Genomic DNA, 16,942 nt, shown 5'->3' with positions numbered 1-16,942 from the left:
CCATATTGAAAGCATGGATGCTGTCTTTGTAGATGTTATAATGTACTACAAGTTTTGTCTTCCGCCACATGCGCTCTGCTTTTCTGCATTGTCTTTTCATATTGTGCACTGCTGTTGAGTTTCTCCAAGGTGCTTTTTGTCTGCCACTCTTCCTGACTTTCACAGGAGCAATGTAATCAATTAAACTTTTAACTTTTGAGTTAAAAGAATCAAGGAGACAATTAACAGAGTCAGCAGATATGCTTGGTGTTAAAGATACAGCCTTCATAAATAGTGCACTAGTGTTCTCATTTAAGCATCTCTTCTTGACAGACACAGATCTTGCTTCAATGGCAGGAAAGATCAATATTTCAAAGAAAATATAGAAAAGATCAGACAGTGCTCCATCCTTAATAATTGATTAAATGTTTAGAACCTTACTGATAAGTAAATCTAGAGTGTGTCCACGATTGTGTGTGGGTCCATGTACATGCTGAGTCAGATCAAAGTTTTTAAGACAGTTGTGATTTCTTTTTGCCATATTGGTTTCTGCTTTATCTATGTAAATGTTAAAATCTCCAGCAATGGCAAAACAGTCAAATTCAGAGGAAATTGTTGATAACAGTTCTGTTAAGTCCTCAGCAAAGGCTGGAGAGTATTTTGGAGGCCTGTAAATAATGATAAGTAAAATTCGTGGAGCACCTTTTAACACAATACCCAGATATTCAAAAGAAGGGTAATTACCAAATTATATTTTTATATCAGATATATATTGGTAATTACCAAATGACATTAGTTACTAGTACTTATTCATTCGATTCTAGTTGCTTTTAAATTGGTACTAGTACTTATTCATTAGTTATTAGTTCTATTATTCGATAGATACTAGTACCTATTAATAGGTACTAGTATCTATTGAATAAGTACTAGTACCCATTGAATAACTAAAAGTATCTAATATATATATGTACTAGTCACAATTGGAATACATACTAGTCAGAACTCAGAACTGAATAGTTGATATCGGAATGACAGATCCCTATAGAAGTCAATGGCAAAAAAAATGTATTTGTTACTAAACAAAAGAATAAATACTAGTCACTATCGAAATAGGTACTAGTATCTAATAATAAGTAGTAACTAATGAATAAGTATTTAATAATAATAATAATAATACATTTTATTTGTAATGTGCCTTTCTCAGTCTCAAAGCGCTACAGCATGAACAGAACAAAATAATCAAACACGAAGATAAAAAAATATATATATATAAGAGGATCAAAATACATGAAAATAATTCAATTATAAATTAAAAGCTTTACCAAAAAGATGTGTTTTAAGAAGTTTCTTAAAACAATCCACAGAGACAGCATCCCTAATAGATGTGGGTAGTGTGTTCCAAAGCTTGGGTGCGTTATAGAAAAAGGCCCTCCCCCCATGGTTTTTAATTTACAACGAGGCTGACACAGAGAAATAGAGCCAGCAGAGTGGAGAGAGCGAACGGGAATGTATGGAGTAACCAAGTCACAGATGTAATCTGGAGCCAACCCATGTACTGCTTTATAGGTTAAAATAAGAATTTTAAAATCAATACGTGACTGAACTGGAAGCCAATGCAGTTGCTGGAGCACGGGTGTAATATGATGGCGTGAGGATGTATGAGTAAAAACACGTGCGGCAGAGTTCTGAATATATTGCAACCTCCTAAAAGAATTTGCTGGTAGACCCGCAAATAGAGAGTTACAATAATCAAGCCTTGATGTGATGAAGGCATGGATAAGCTTCTCAGCATCAGGCCTAGAGAGAAATGGTCTAATACGTGCAATGTTCCTCAGGTGGAAAAAAGCAACCTTCGTTATGTTTTTAAAATGTGAATTAAAAGTTAGCTGGGCATCAAAGATCACACCTAAGTTACGCACCTGACCAGCAGGGGACAATTGCGTATTGTGTACTGAAAGTTTAAACTCCTTACATTTACTGACATTAATTGGAGTGCCAATTAATAAGATTTCAGTTTTGGAGCAGTTTAGTTTTAGAAAGTTGAGTTTCATCCATGCTTTAATTTCCAACAGACAGTCAGAAAGTTTAGAAGAGGCAGACTTAAGATCGGGCTGAGAGCTGATATAAATCTGCGTGTCATCCGCGTAACAGTGATAGCTCAGGCCATTCTTCTGAATGATCTGCCTAAGAGGCAACATATAAACACTAAATAAAACAGGACCCAAAACTGACCCCTGAGGGACACCCTGACTCAGGGGCACAGTCTGAGATCTGTTAGAACCCGGGCAGACAAATTGGGAACGATCTGAGAGGTAGGATTTCAACCAATTTAACACAGTTCCAGACAGACCTATCTACATATGCAATCTGTCCAATAACATGCTGTGGGATATGGTATTGAATGCAGCATTAAGGTCTAACAAAACCAGAATGCTACAAGCCCCAGAGTCGGCTATAACGGGGAGGTCATTCAGGACCCTGACTAGAGCAGTCTCTGTACTGTGTCCTGATCTAAACCCGGATTGAAAAGTTTCTAATAGGCTATTCGTACGGAGATGAGTATGGAGTTGGCCAACAACCACACGCTCAAGCACTTTTGCCAGGAAAGGTAAATTGGAGATGGGTCGATAATTTGACATATCGGTGATATCACTCCCAGGCTTTTTAAGAAATGGCGTAACTGCAGCCATTTTTAGAGCAGAAGAGACATTCCCTCTATTGAGTGAAGCATTTACAATAGCAGTGATGTGGGGCACAATGACAGGCAGACAGTTTTTCAGAATAGTTGTAGGTAGGGGATCAAGTATGCAAGTTGTAGAATTCATTGACAAAACAAGTTTAGAAATAAAATCAAAATCAACAGTACGAAAACTTGAAAAAGCATGACCAGAGAGATTAGGAGAATGCACCTCAACAAACTACAAACTACAACAACAAACAAGCATCCTCACAGGCAATGGCGTTATAAATATTCTCAATCTTAGATGAAAAGTAGTTGAGAAATGCATTACACTGCTCATTGGTAGAACACTTAAAGCCACTGGGAGATTTAATTAGATTGTTGACAAAAAGAACTCTGGGATTCGAGATGTTACTACTAATGATAGTAGAATAATATGCCACTTTTGCAGCTTTGAGAGCATTATAATACTCAATCTGATGCTGATCAAACATTGATCTATGAACTTGTAAGCCAGATTTTTTATATTTTTGTTCCAACTGCCTGCCTATCACCTTCAATTTGCGCAACTCAGATGTATACCAAGGGGATTATCTTTTAAAAGAAACAACACGTTTTTTCAATCAATCTCACTGATTTTCTTAAAACAAATAACACGTTCTTTCACTGTCTGCAAAGGAGGAGTTAAATTGAACGTGAGGAGCTTGTGATCACTTATTCATACCTCAGTACACTCAAGTTGTTCAATAAGTAGGCCTACTCCTGAAGTGCAAATCAGATCTAATATATGACCGTGTTTGTGTGTCGAAAAGTTAACATGCTGTGTGAAGTTAAAACGTTCTAGTGTATTTTTATTTGTATCTTATAAATAAGTACTAGTAACAATTTAATATGCACTAGAATCTAATGAATAAGTACTAGTAACTATTGATTAAGGACTAGTATCTAATGAATAAGTAGTATCTTTAAAAATGTATACCTAAAGATTAAACAGTAGTATCTAAAGAAAAAGCACTAGTACCTAAATAATAAGCACTAGTAGCTAATGAATAAGTACTAGTACTTAATGGAATAGATACAAAAAATAAGTACTAGTTGCATGAAAATAGAGACTAGTAGGTTAAAAGGATTAAATGTTAAAACGGCTTGCCATAGATTAGATATTTGCTGTTGCATGTCTGCACAATTAAACAAGTGCAGACTTTAAAAAATGTTCTCAGTGAAGAGTGGTCATTTGCGTGTCATCTTTGTCATTTAAGAATGTGAAGAATGAAACAGAGGAACAGAAAATGGAGGAGGAGCATTACGAGAAAAGAAGTGGGCTGGTGAGTGAGTGACAAGAAGAGTAATTCATTTTAGAAGCACAACTATATAAAAGGGACTGTAAGAGTCGCTTTGTACCAAATTACCACCAGCATCCATTCTGCTAAGGAACAGAGTGACTGTGTGAAGATGTGGAGATCAATGTGTGTGACTTTGATCCTGCTCATGTGTGTAAAAGGTAAGGTCTCATTATATCTATTAAGGCGAGGATAACTGTTAACAAAGAAATCAGAAATCAGAAAGAGCTTTATTGCCAAGTGTGCTTGCACACACAAGGAATTTGTTTTGGTGCTGAGGCTTCCAGTGGACATATAGAAATACAACAAGAAACATGAAACATAATAATACAAATTCTAAGAATAAAAAATAAAAATATAAATATATGAGAATGAAAGTATCACAGTTGGGTTTAGTCAGAATAGACATTTTCAGATTTACAGATTATGAACATATATTACAGTGTTTTGAATATTATGAATAAATAAATCTACATATAAATATCACCTGAGTTGTAGGGCATTGCACTAAACAGTGGGAGTATTGCACTTAAGGCATATGCCTTGGGAGGAGTGTTAACTGTTCAGGAGGGAAATGGCCTGTGGGAAGAAACTGTTCCTGTGCCGAGATGTTCTTGTGGCCAGTGATCTGAGTCGCCGTCTTGACGGTAACAGTTCAAACAGGAGGCGTCCAGGGTGAGTGGAGTCTGTGATGATTTTACCTACTCTCTTCCTCACTCTGGAAGAGTACAGGTCCTGGAGGGATGGCAGGGGGGCACCAATAATCCTCTCCGCAGTCCGGACTGTCCGTTGTAGTCTCCTGATGTCTGATTTGGTAGCTGAACCAAACCAGACAGTGATGGAAGTGCATAAGACAGACTCAATGACGGCTGAGTAGAACTGAATCAGCAGCTCCTGTAGCAAGTTGAACTTCCTCAGCTGGCGAAGGAAGTACAGTCTCTGCTGGGCTTTTTTTACAATGGAGTCAATGTGATTGTCCCACTTCAGGTCCTGAGAGATGGTAGTGCCCAGGAACCTGAATGACTCCACTGCTTCCACAGTGCTGTTCATGATGGTGAATGGGGGGAGTGCTGGGCTGTTCCTCCTGAAGTCCACGATCATCTCCACTGTTTTGAGCGTGTTCAGCTCAAGGTTGTTGTAACTGCACCAGACAGCCAGCTGTTCAACCTCCAGTCTGTAAGCAGACTCGTCACCGTTCCGGATGAGACCGATGACAGTGGTGTCGTCGGCAAATTTCAGGAGCTTGACAGAGGGGTCTTTAGAAGTGCAGTCATTAGTGTACAGGGAGAAGAGCAGTGGGGAGAGAACTCACCCTTGGGGAGCGCCAGTGCTGGTGGTGAGATTCCTGGATGTGTGTTTCCCCAGTCTCACTCGCTGCTGCCGGTCAGTCAGGAAGCTGGAGATCCACTGACAGATCGAGGGTGGTATGGAGAGCTGGGTCAGTTTGGCTGTGAGAAGACCAGGCATGATGGTACTGAAGGCCGAACTGAAGTCCACAAAGAGGATCCTTGCATAAGTCCCAGGTCTGTCGAGATGTTGCAGGATATAATGCAGTCCCATGTTGACTGCATCATCCACAGACCTGTTTGCTCTGTAAGCAAACTGAAAGGGATCCAGCAGGGGTCCAGTGATGTCCTTCAGGTGGGCCAACACCAGTCTTTCAAACGACTTCATGACCACAGACGCGACAGGTCTGTAGTCATTAAGTCCAGTGCTTTTGGGTTTTTTGGGGACAGGAATGATAGTGGAGCGTTTGAAGCAGCAGGGAACTTCACACTGCTCCAATGATCTATTTAAGATCTGTGTGAAGACCGGGGCCAGTTGGTCAGCGCAGGCTTTTAAACAAGCAGATGAGATGCCGTCTGGGCCTGAGGCTTTCCTAGTCTTCTGTTTTTTAAACTCTGCTCACGTCCTCCACACAGACCTTAAGCTCAGGTTGGATGGCAGGAGGGGGGAGTGGGAGTGCAGGAGGTGATGATGAATGTGTGAAGTGCAGGTTAGAGCCGGTGTGTGGTGTGAATGAGGGCTTTTCAAACCTGCAGTAAAATTAATTTAAATCGTCAGCCAGGTGTTGATTGTCCACAGATCGGGGGGATGGTGACTTATAGTTGGTGATGTTCCTCAGGCCATTCCAGACTGATGATGGGTCGTTGGATGAAAACTGGTTTTTCAGTTTTTAAGAGTAGTTCCTTTTAGCAACTCTGATCTCCTTTGTCAGTCTGTTTCTGGCCTGTTTATACAAGATTTTATCCCCACTTCTGTAAGCATCCTTTTTGGCATGACGAAGGTGTTTGAGTTTCCCAGTAAACCATGGTTTATCATTAGTAAATGATAAGAATGTCCTGGTAGGAATGCATGTATCCTCACAGAAACTTATATATGATGTTACAGTATCTGTGAGCTCATCCAGATCGTTGGTAGCAGCTTCAAAAACAGTCCAATCAGTGCAATCAAAACAGGCCTGTAGATCCTGCTCTGCTACATTAGTCCATCTTTTAACAGTCCTTATCACAGGTTTAGCTGATTTCAGTTTCTGCCTGTAGGTCGGAATAAGATGAACCAAACAGTGATCAGAGAGCCCTAAAGCTGCCCGTGAGACGGAGTGATATGCATTCCTTATTGTGGTGTAACAGTGCTCCAGTATATTACTGTCTCTGGTGGGACATGTAACGTGCTGTCTGTATTTTGGTAGTTCACATGAAAGATTTGCTTTGTTAAAATCCCCAATAATTATTAGAAGAGAGTCCGGGTGCCTTTGTTCCGTTTCAGATATTTCTTCAGCCAGCTGTTGTAGCGCCGCGCTCACGCACGCGTCTGGGGGGATGTAAACATTCACGAGAATGAAGGAGGAAAACTCCCGTGGCGAGTAGAAAGGTTTGCAATTAATGAAATGGGTCTCTAAGTTAGGAGAGCATATCTTGTTCAGTGTTGTTATATCTGAACACCAATTTTCGTTAATGTAGAAACACAATCCACCACCTCTCGTTTTTCCCGTTAGCTCGGCGATGCGATCCGCTCGGAACAGCTGGAAGCCCGGCAGATGTATTGCGTTGTCCGGTATGGCTTCACTCAGCCAGGTTTCAGTGAAGCACAGAGCAGCAGAGTTAGAAAAATCCTTGTTAATCCTTGTGAGGAGAAGTAGATCGTCCATTTTGTTAGGAAGGGATCGGAGGTTCGCAAGATGAATGCTGGGGAGTGCAGTGCGCAGGCCGTGCTCGCGTAGTTTAACCAGCGCGCCGGCTCGCTTCCCGCGTTTGCGTCTGACCGCGCGTTTGAACAACAGCGCTGCCCCTCCGACGAGAATGTCCAGCAAAACGTCCGAATAATCAAAAACTGTATAGAAGTTTTCTGGTGTGTGTTTCCTAATGTCCAGTAGTTCGTCTTTGGTGAAACTGATAGGAAAATAATGACTAAACACAGGACAAACGAACAAAAACAACACAATAGCTGGAGAGCTCCACACCGAGGCAGCCATCTGCGCCGCCATCTTGGATTATTAAAGACAGCCTAAAACAGATAAAAAGTGAATATATTTTAGTTTTCTTTGTGACACAGCACATAAGAGCAGTCTAAGGGCTATGAAAATAATGACTCATTAACAGTTTGTAGATTTTTATTTTTGAGTTAACCATTTGAAGCGCACGATCTCACCGGTGTGATTAGAATGTTCAGCGCGTCACAACTGCTAAATTCAAATCTGCGTTCGCGCTTTGGCTGGTAGCTCTAGTCATTGACTTACAGCCTTGCCATAACTGTTCTGTGTTTTTTACCATAATTTTTATTTTATGTTTCTGACATTTAAATATAGATAGGCCTAAGTACTAGCAAAACACATGTATAGTTTGTTAAATATAGGCTACACTGATGACTGTAGAAGCGGCAATAGCTATTCCTTTCAAATGAATTTAACAAGTCCGACTGTCGTTTAGCGATTGAAAAAAACTGTAACATGAAATTTGCAGTTGTATGGCGTAAGGGTAAATTCCAAACGGAAGTGTTATGCCCGACTCCCTTCGAAGGGCAGAGCCATTGAAGTGGGGACATTGGAGGGAGGAGGGCACTTGCTGATTTGCTGTTCTTATGACAGAAATGTCTTATTATTGCAAGATATCTGTTGCAAACAAATATATTTATAGAATAATGTTTAAATAAGTTTTATAAAAAAGAAATGTGAATGCAGGGTCCAAAGTTGAGACTGCACATTTTAAAGTTGAGAGCAGAGAAATACACTCAGACACACACCCATATAAAGCATAGCATAAGTTGATAGCAGAGTAATACACTCAGACACACACCCATATAAAGCATAGCATAAGTTGATAGCAGAGTAATACACTCAGACACATACCAATAGAAAGCATAGCCTATTTACTGTGTGTGTGTGTGGGGGGGGGGGGGGGGGGGGGGTTGTGTGTGTGTGTGTGTGTGTGTGTGTGTGTGTGTGTGTGTGTGTGTGTCTCTGCTCTCAACTTTAAAATGTGCAGATTCATCTCTGGACCCTGCATTCACATTTATTTTTTATAAAAGTTATTTAAGATAAAAGTTATTTTTAAACAATTTAATGTTAAAGAATTATGAAAATTACTATTTATGGCTTTTATTAATAATTTTTTTTAGATATTACCAAAAGAAAGTAAAATAAAATATTTTGATTACACAATGATATATGATAGAAAAAATACACTTAATTCTACAACAAGAACTCATGATTTTCAGGTATTAGACACGTCTTACAGAAAATATTATATTTTTATGGCCTGTAACATCTTGTGATCCATGACAATGAATAACAAAATATTAAAATAATTAAAAGCACAACCATTTGAAATAAGCAGAAAGGAAATAATGTGTTTGGACACCATATGTACCTGCAATCATAGAATCACCCACATGACAAAATTGTGTGAAATATATCATGAACAAAACAAAACAACTTGAATTGCTCTGTTTGTAAGGTCAGTGTCGCATGTAGACTACCCTTCTCTAACGGCCTTGTGGAAGGACCCTTCGTGAAGGCATCAAGTTGTTCACTTTCTCTTGGAACCCGAAATTTTGTTCATCTTCGGAACACAAATGAAGATATTTTTTGATGAAATCTGAGAGCTTTCTGCCCCTCTATTGGGAGCACAGTCAAGGTCCAGAAAAAAAATTAGCAGTGTACATCCAGGTTCACACAGTGACTATTTTTACATAAGATTCAAAGCAAAAAGGTTTGTGAGATAATTTGTTTAAATTCTCTTTCTAGGCAACATTCTTTTAATAATCCAAAAAAATATTTCTTTCTTTTGTTACTTTTACACAAACCTATTAATGCTTTACATTGTGAGCCACACCTTCCATGCATGTCAAATGTACTTGCAGGATGTCTCTTGTTGAATAGGGAAAGAAGGCTGCTTTATTATGCGTAATTAAACCAGTTTGCCCACAGATGTTTTCCGCATGTTCAGTCTCACAAGTTTAATCTACCATTATCAGAGCAAGGATCTCTGGAAGTGTCATTATTAAGGAAAACATCAAAATAAATTATTCTAATGTACACTTTATTTCTGCCCCTGCAGGTTCACTTTCTCAGCTGAATGGTAAGAGCTTTTCTCTTTCTTCAGATGTCGACATTAAGTCAAATAGTTCATGTAGATATGCTAATGTGAACAATCTCTCTCCTCTCTTTCTCTCTCATAGTTTGTGGACAAGCCCCTCTAAACACCCGTATTGTGGGTGGTGTGAACGCTCCCGATGGGTCGTGGCCGTGGCAGGTCAGTCTGCACAGCTCTACCTATGGAGGTCATTTTTGCGGAGGATCCCTCATCAACAATGAATGGGTGCTGACAGCAGCTCACTGTTTACCTGGGTAAAATTCACATCATAACATTTTTTTATTGGTAGAAGGTACTTGGTATACTGTTTTGTTCTTTTCACTTTCATGCACTCTGACTGTATTCAGTGTCAGCACGTCCAGTCTGCGTGTGTACTTGGGAAGGAGGACACAGCAAGGATCCAATACCAATGAAGTCATGAGAACTGTGAGAACGAAAATTGTTCACAGCTCTTACAACAGCAACACACATGACTATGACATCGCTCTTCTGCGCCTGTCCTCCACCGTTACCTTCAATAACTACATTAGACCTGTTTGTCTAGCGGCCCAGAGCAGCGTCTTCAGTGCCGGCACCAGCAGCTGGATCACAGGATGGGGCGACGTTCAATCTGGAGGTAGAAAACACTCACAAACTTATAAATTTGCACATAAATTTGCACACTCACATTTGCATCAATTTATAACATAATTTATTTATAATTATGTGTACGTTTGTGTACGTTCAGTGAGCCTACCTGCTCCTGGGACACTGCAGGAAACTATGGTTCCAGTCGTGGACAACACTCGTTGTAATACTCTGCTGGGTTCTGGATCTGTTACCAACAACATGATCTGTGCTGGTTTAACACAGGGAGGCAAAGACACCTGCCAGGTACAAAAAAAAAAAACCAACCAGATTATTACTACAAATAATCTAAGCGTGTACAGCTACCTTATAACATTCAAGATAGCATTTTAAAACCTGTATGTTTCTGGGATTCACATTCACATACACTATCAATTAGTGTAAATGCTTGATGTTGAATTGGTCCAGTAGTGTAAATATACATGAAATACAAGGGCCGTAGTGCTCCTGTGGGGCACAGGTTGAAGTGCTGACCCGGACTACCATTTTCCTGTTGCATGTAACTGTCCCATCTTGATTTTTAAAAAAAAGAAAAAAGAAAAAAAAGAAAAAACATCTACTTTTTCTTTTTGTCCCTCTCTGTAGGGAGACTCTGGTGGTCCAATGGTGAGTCAGCAGTGTACAGTGTGGGTTCAGGCTGGTATCACCAGCTGGGGGTATGGCTGTGCCGATCCCAACTCTCCTGGGGTTTATACCCGCGTGTCTCGATATCAGTCTTGGATCACAAACAACATCAGTCAGAACCGGCCAGGATTTGTCACCTTCAACCCTCCAAACTCATGCTCCTCTGCCAGCCTAAGTAAAACTCTCTCTCAGAAACCTACACACATATATCTACTCAAAGCATACTTGTTTGATTAATGCTTGTTTGTATGCGCAGCCTCAACCTCCTGTAGGGGAAGATGCAATGAGAAGTACAACTCTTCATATCGCTGCAACTGCAATACTAACTGCACGACAAGATGCTGCAGTGATTATAGACAGCGTTGTGTTGGTAAGTCCAAACACATTCATTTCCATATTACACAAAGAAACACAAACATACTTCACTTATAAAAGAGTTGTTGCCTTAAAAGCAAACTATCAAACCACGTGGCATCTGCAAACAAAAGGTGCTAGTCACTTTTCCAGATTACTTTACTTTATTTCACGAGTGCCTATTCAGCCTTAAAGTTTAAAAGTAAACTAACTTCGCTTGCTGTCCTTGGATGAGGCTCGAACCTGAGGCTTGGCTCGAGCTCTGAGTTAAAAAAAAACTATAACGGAACTGCGCATAGGAGGAGAGAGAAAACTATAGGGGGAGAAGGAGGGCTGTCTGAAGAATTTGTCAATGGGATGACACGGTGTCTGCTGTTTATATAGAAGCTACGCTCGTAATGATGATTGACCGGACTGAATGTTTTAGGCTCCTCCCGAACCTACGTTTGGAACCTCATTTTCAACCTAAAATTCTTGTAATGTCTTGCTTTAAAAAAAATTATTTAAAATAAATGCCACTTGCTTTGATATGTTTTATTATTTTATTATTACCATTTTATTTGGTGGGCTATGTTTTATTGCTGCACACTAACATGCATTAAACATAGGCTACACTTTGCATGTCCAAAAAGTAAAGACCAAAATTAACTCTTTCTTGCTCCAACTCACTTTTGTTTTTGTGTCTCTGCAGTGTGAAGTATGTCCTAACTCCCTGGATTATTCGAAAACCGGCTTATAAGCACCTCACAAGGTGATAAAAGATCTTTATCTGCCTGTTCTGCCAGAGATTTTACTTCAGCGCTGCTTTGGAAACGTTGCACAGTGCAAACATTCTGTCAAAGATCTGCTGCACTGACTTCACTCAGGGGTGTAAATGTATATTGATTATGTTCAACATAAGTTTTAACAACAGCACTTACCTCACTTGTTTAGTAGAGTCTATTTTTACCTCTCTCTCTGTTTTGTTTTTCTTTCTTTCCAGTTGTAGCATGTAACCAGCTAGATTAATTGTAGACACTAAACTTTTTTTCTTCATTTAGCTATGTACATTTCTTCTATAAAAATGTCTGTATATAACAATAACATGGAATTTAAAATGTAAGTCTTCATTTGTGATCACATGTTTCTGCTGAACAATCAGTGGGAATCAGTGGGAGTTTAAATTAATATTTATGTCACCAAATTCTTGAACATAGGGTGAATTTAGGTAGGGTGGGACATCAGGTTGAGTGGGACACTTAAGCTTTTGGGTACTGTAAAGGGTTCATTTTGTGAACCAATCACAACAATTGTTACTGTGTTGTAGCCGAATGTCTATTGGATATAAAATAAAGGTTGTGATTGGTGTGACATCACTTGTTATTTTTGGATGTGGTCCATTTGTTATTTTTCAAATTCCTTGACTCCTGGGACCTCACGGTAAACCACCCGGCAAGTGTAAATCTAATTTAGAATAATAAGGTTGATAATTCTGTCACTTATGATGTAACATTAAAACTTTTGCTTTTACACACATTTATACTGTCTGTGTATTAGAGATTAATAACAATGAGCATCTAACTGTATAAAATATTTGTGAAAATTACATTCACAGCACTGTCCCACTCAACCTGACAGTGTTAGGTTGAGTGGGACCGTTTTTAGGGCTAATGCTAGCAAACACAGTGCAGCAATTTCATGAACAAAAGATATTATATTAAAGTTATAAGTAATAATAATGTGTCTAAATATATAATTTTAGGTTGGTAACTTCAATATACACAAGATGGCACCCATACAGAGAGTAGAGAGAGAGAGAGAGAGAGAGAGAGAGAGAGAGAGAGAGAGAGAGAGAGAGAGAGAGAGAGAGAGAGAGAGAGAAAGCAATACAGGACAGAACAGTAGTGATGGCTGACGCAAAACAGTCATTCCGAAGCTTCGAGAGATCCCGAAACGAAGATGTTTCGAAACACTGATCCGAAGCGTGATGCAAAACACCCATGTCACGTGACTACGGCTAAATGAAGCTTCTGAGTGTTTCGACCACAGACATCATGTGGCGTGCTCCGCCGATTCAGCCTTTGATTGACAGGGTCGGGAACAGACCACACAATCGCAAATCTGTATAAAAAGTTAAGTCAACTCATCTTGACCTCGTGGGTTTTTGTGAGAGGATTTTTTTCAAAGACTGGAGAAATTATCTGTTAAAAAAAGGCTAAGTCCTTCCAAAGAAGAGAAATGAATATTTTTCATAAGAATCTCTAGAAAAAGTGAGACATTGTGGCTTGATTTCTTTTATTAATATTCATTTTTCAGGACCAAAGTAACATTCTGCACAGTGAGGAGCCTACACGTTACAAGCTTCACATATTAGAAAAATAGCTACAGTAATCAAAAAATATTTTTAATGGCTCGTTGTCAGAGATATATCCAGCTGCAGACCCGCAGCACCACCAGTTTCAGAACCCCAGTGCCAGAACCCCAGCGCCAGAACCGGAAGTGAGGGAGGGGCGGAATTATTTACAATGACACAAGCATGGTTATTTTTGCAAGTATTTAAAAATATTAAAAATTGTTGCACCTTTTAAATAATATTTAGGGTATGTTTTTATTACACAGTGAGTCACTGCTCGTTGTATGAACTATAACTGGTATGTGACAAATAAAGAGCAAGACAGTGCTCGTGTTGTTTGAAGACGTGAGAGTGCGCGCGCGCGGCCGGGGCTCTCTCTCTCTCTCTCTGCTCGTTAAGCGCCCTGTCATGCGCAGCAGTCATTCTATTCCGCCAAAAAGCGGACGATCTGACGGGTTTTAGAAGATTTAATACAACCTGAAACTAAAAAACAGACCAGACCTCTATTTGAGACCGGACTTATATTTACCCAGACCTGCAGCCACACCAGGCGTGTAAAGAGACAATCGTCTATTTGGGACTCGGCTATTATTTGAAGTACGGTACATTTTTATGGTTTCTTTTAAAACAATGCCGGATTTTCTCTCTCTTTTTAGATTTTTGACATTATTTTACATAAAGAAAAATGCATGCTGCACATGTTCTTGTGAAATAAAGTATATTTTATATAAAATGACCATAAGTTTCAAGCATTATTTTCACGATCAGGAAGTAACTCTCATAATACAATAAAACGGATAACTATATAGAATTATATTACACAAAATCAATGTTTTAAATGCTTATTTTACTATACCTTAATGTATCATTATAATAAGTATAAAGTATGACATTTCGTGTGTAATAATGACGTTTCGTGTCTAAGCAAATTACGCTCCAAAACGTTAGGTGGCGTTACTCGGTTTAGAACGTAAGCTCCGCCCCTCACTTCCGGTCCTGGCGCTGGTGTTAGAACGTAAGCTCCGCCCCTTACTTCCGGTTCTGGCGCTGGGGTTCTGAAACTGGTGGTGCTGCGGGTCTGCAGCTGGATACTAGAGGAAAGGTTGTTTCAGATCAACACCTGCAAGTGACCACTAGGTGTCACCGTTGAGACGGGTGTCGGATTGATTCGAAGCCTCGACACAATATGGCACATTTGGTTCAACTGTTTCATTGCTTCACGAAGCCTCGATCTGCCCACCACTTCAGAACAGGGCAATACACCGAAAAGGAAAAGACAGCAAAATAGGAAAGGAAGAAAACTAAACCAGTGGAGTGAAGAGAGAATGGCACGTGCTATTGAAGAATATGAGCAGGAGGTGACTGGAGGACACAACCCAAAATTAAGGTTTTTAGTCAGGGCATGGAACATCCCAAAATCAACACTGCAAAGGCGAGTGAAAGGGCTGGTGAGTGGCTACCGCCATGCCTCAGGTAAGAGCCCCCTACTCTCAGCTCAGGTAAAAGGATGTAGGCAATGAAAGTTCCATTCATTGAACACTCTCAGAAAAAAAGTACAAAAGCTGTCACTGGGACAGTACCCTTCAAAAGGGTTCTAATATGTACCATTTAGCAGGGCTCTCAAGTCTCACGCATTGGGCGTGAGACACACGCATTTCAACCCGTTCACACGCTCACACGCCACACCTTGTATTTCTCACGCTGAGGAGTAAGGGAACTTGTCCCGCTATACAATTAATGGACGAGGCGCAGGCAAACGGAGGGAAGTTCTCTGCCGAGTTCGTAGCATCTGTCTCGAGTTATACCGAGTAAATGCTAGCTACCAGCCAATCAGAAATTAGAATTAGTTGTTTGCGGGTAAATTATGTGTTCCCGCTGCAAGCACGTTCGTTACTAGACAACACGCGCACACACGGAGTGGCAGTTGAAAGAGCACTGATGAATGCGGTTTGCGGACATCTTCATTTATTATTTTTTTTAGCATTTTGATTTTACGATTCCTGGACGATATGATTTGCCTGTGATCAAAGACAGTTAGAGCTGATGTTGAGGAGTATAGCCAAATTCGTGCTAAATTATTTTTTGATGCATTCAAAAACTCTCCAACTGCTTTTAAAGGGGTCATCGGATGTTAAATACACTTTTATATGGTATTTGCAAATAAATGTGTCTTTGCAGTGTGTGGACACAATCACCATGCAATGAAAAAAATCCATTCACTTTTTTTTAATCCTCAAAAAGCCAAAAAGTTGTTGCTCATTATCATTTAAAGAGACATGCACCGAAACGGGTCACTGTGAACAGAGCTGTTTTTGAAGAGGTAAAAAGGGTGTTCTTTTACACAACCACTGAGAAATTTTAACCAAAGAATTTTACAAACTTTACATGAAGACCCAAAAGAATCATACCAACTTGTGTAAAATGGGCATCCGATGACCCCTGTAAAGGTGACCGGTTTGGGTCTTGACATACATGCCCAGGGCAAGTTGTTATGACACAATGTTATGTACATTGAGCACTGATGTTCAATTGGCTTGTTTGGGGTCAAATTTATTTTTATTTTAAAATAAATTTGTATTTTTTAAATATAACTATTTATTTTATTTGGATCAATTTGTCTTTTTATCAGATTTAACAATTGTTATAATTTCCATTTGTGCTGGTCAATTATGAAGAATAGGCAAAATTGAACTGCTAGCAAAAATTGAAGCGAATTTGGTTGGGTCGAGGGACCGCTGCTGCAAATATTTGGGTGGCTCCTCCCCTAAATCTCACTCTAAACTTTTGATAAAACTTGAGAGTCCTGATTTAGGTACAAATATGTATTATATATGTATTAAATATGTACGGAGCCCCCCTAGTCCCACTTTGTCACAAAATAGTAAAGATAGTAAAGTGTCTGACACATGGACCCTTTGTTATTAAAGGGTAACTAAACCCCTGGTCAAAGCCTGACTCCACCCACTGGCAATATTTGAAAAATGCTGGAAAAGTGGGCAGAGCCCAGCGGAGATAGAGGCCACGAACCGAGGGCGGGGCTGAGTGGGGGGGCGTGCACCTGAGACCCGCAGTGACAGCTGCTATCAAACTAGCTAAAATGGAGTGACGCAAGTAGCTTTGCAACAGAGCGGTCATTTGAAGTCGAGAACTTTTCTCCCCCACCTTCACCTGAAGTGGAGGAGGGTGAATTGTCTGTGTGGAGTGTGGACACCAGCTCAAACTGCCGTCTTGACTCCAGCATCGCGATCGGCATCCGATTATTCTTATATTCAGTCATTTTGAGGTATTATTTTCCAGGATTATTATTACTATTACGTTCATTATATTTTGCTGCTATGTGAAAAAAATAATCAGCAAATCGCGCCGGCGCGTTTGTCGACACCAGAGGATTAACTTTAGCCTAATAAGAAGG

General features: G+C 39.9%; 1 protein-coding gene across 2 annotated transcripts; it reads left to right on the top strand.

Annotated features, from left to right (window-relative positions):
* Positions 1-3,962: 3,962 nt before the first annotated feature.
* Positions 3,963-12,548, top strand: LOC143706461 (serine protease 27-like). Of its 2 annotated transcripts, XM_077198382.1 has the most exons (8): positions 3,963-4,160; positions 9,558-9,578; positions 9,679-9,847; positions 9,941-10,209; positions 10,321-10,466; positions 10,806-11,019; positions 11,101-11,214; positions 11,890-12,548. In XM_077198382.1, exons 1-8 carry the CDS (start codon positions 4,112-4,114, stop codon positions 11,892-11,894), a joined length of 987 nt encoding a protein of 328 aa, XP_077054497.1. In that variant the 5' UTR covers positions 3,963-4,111; the 3' UTR covers positions 11,895-12,548. The 2 variants fall into 2 exon arrangements, with proteins under 2 accessions (XP_077054497.1, XP_077054496.1); XM_077198381.1 differs by lacking the exon at positions 11,890-12,548 and having other exon boundaries at positions 11,101-11,856.
* The last annotated feature ends 4,394 nt before the right edge of the window (positions 12,549-16,942 follow it).

Source organism: Siphateles boraxobius, unplaced genomic scaffold, assembly GCF_051911475.1.
Source record: "Siphateles boraxobius isolate OS27281-9 unplaced genomic scaffold, OSU_SipBor_1 41, whole genome shotgun sequence".
Classification (NCBI taxonomy): Eukaryota; Metazoa; Chordata; class Actinopteri; order Cypriniformes; family Leuciscidae; genus Siphateles; species Siphateles boraxobius.
Note: the sequence above shows the minus strand (reverse complement) of the source record. Positions and strands in the feature narration are given on the sequence as shown.

What these genes read in the sequence shown, in the direction of transcription:
- LOC143706461 (XM_077198381.1), top strand. Translation starts at nt 4,112, where the DNA reads ATGTGGAGATCAATGTGTGTGACTTTGATCCTGCTCATGTGTGTAAAA. An exon ending in TTCACTTTCTCAGCTGAATG is followed by an intron (nt 9,579 to 9,678) that starts GTAAGAGCTTTT and finishes TCTCTCTCATAG; the next exon opens with TTTGTGGACAAGCCCCTCTA. An exon ending in GGGCGACGTTCAATCTGGAG is followed by an intron (nt 10,210 to 10,320) that starts GTAGAAAACACT and finishes GTGTACGTTCAG; the next exon opens with TGAGCCTACCTGCTCCTGGG.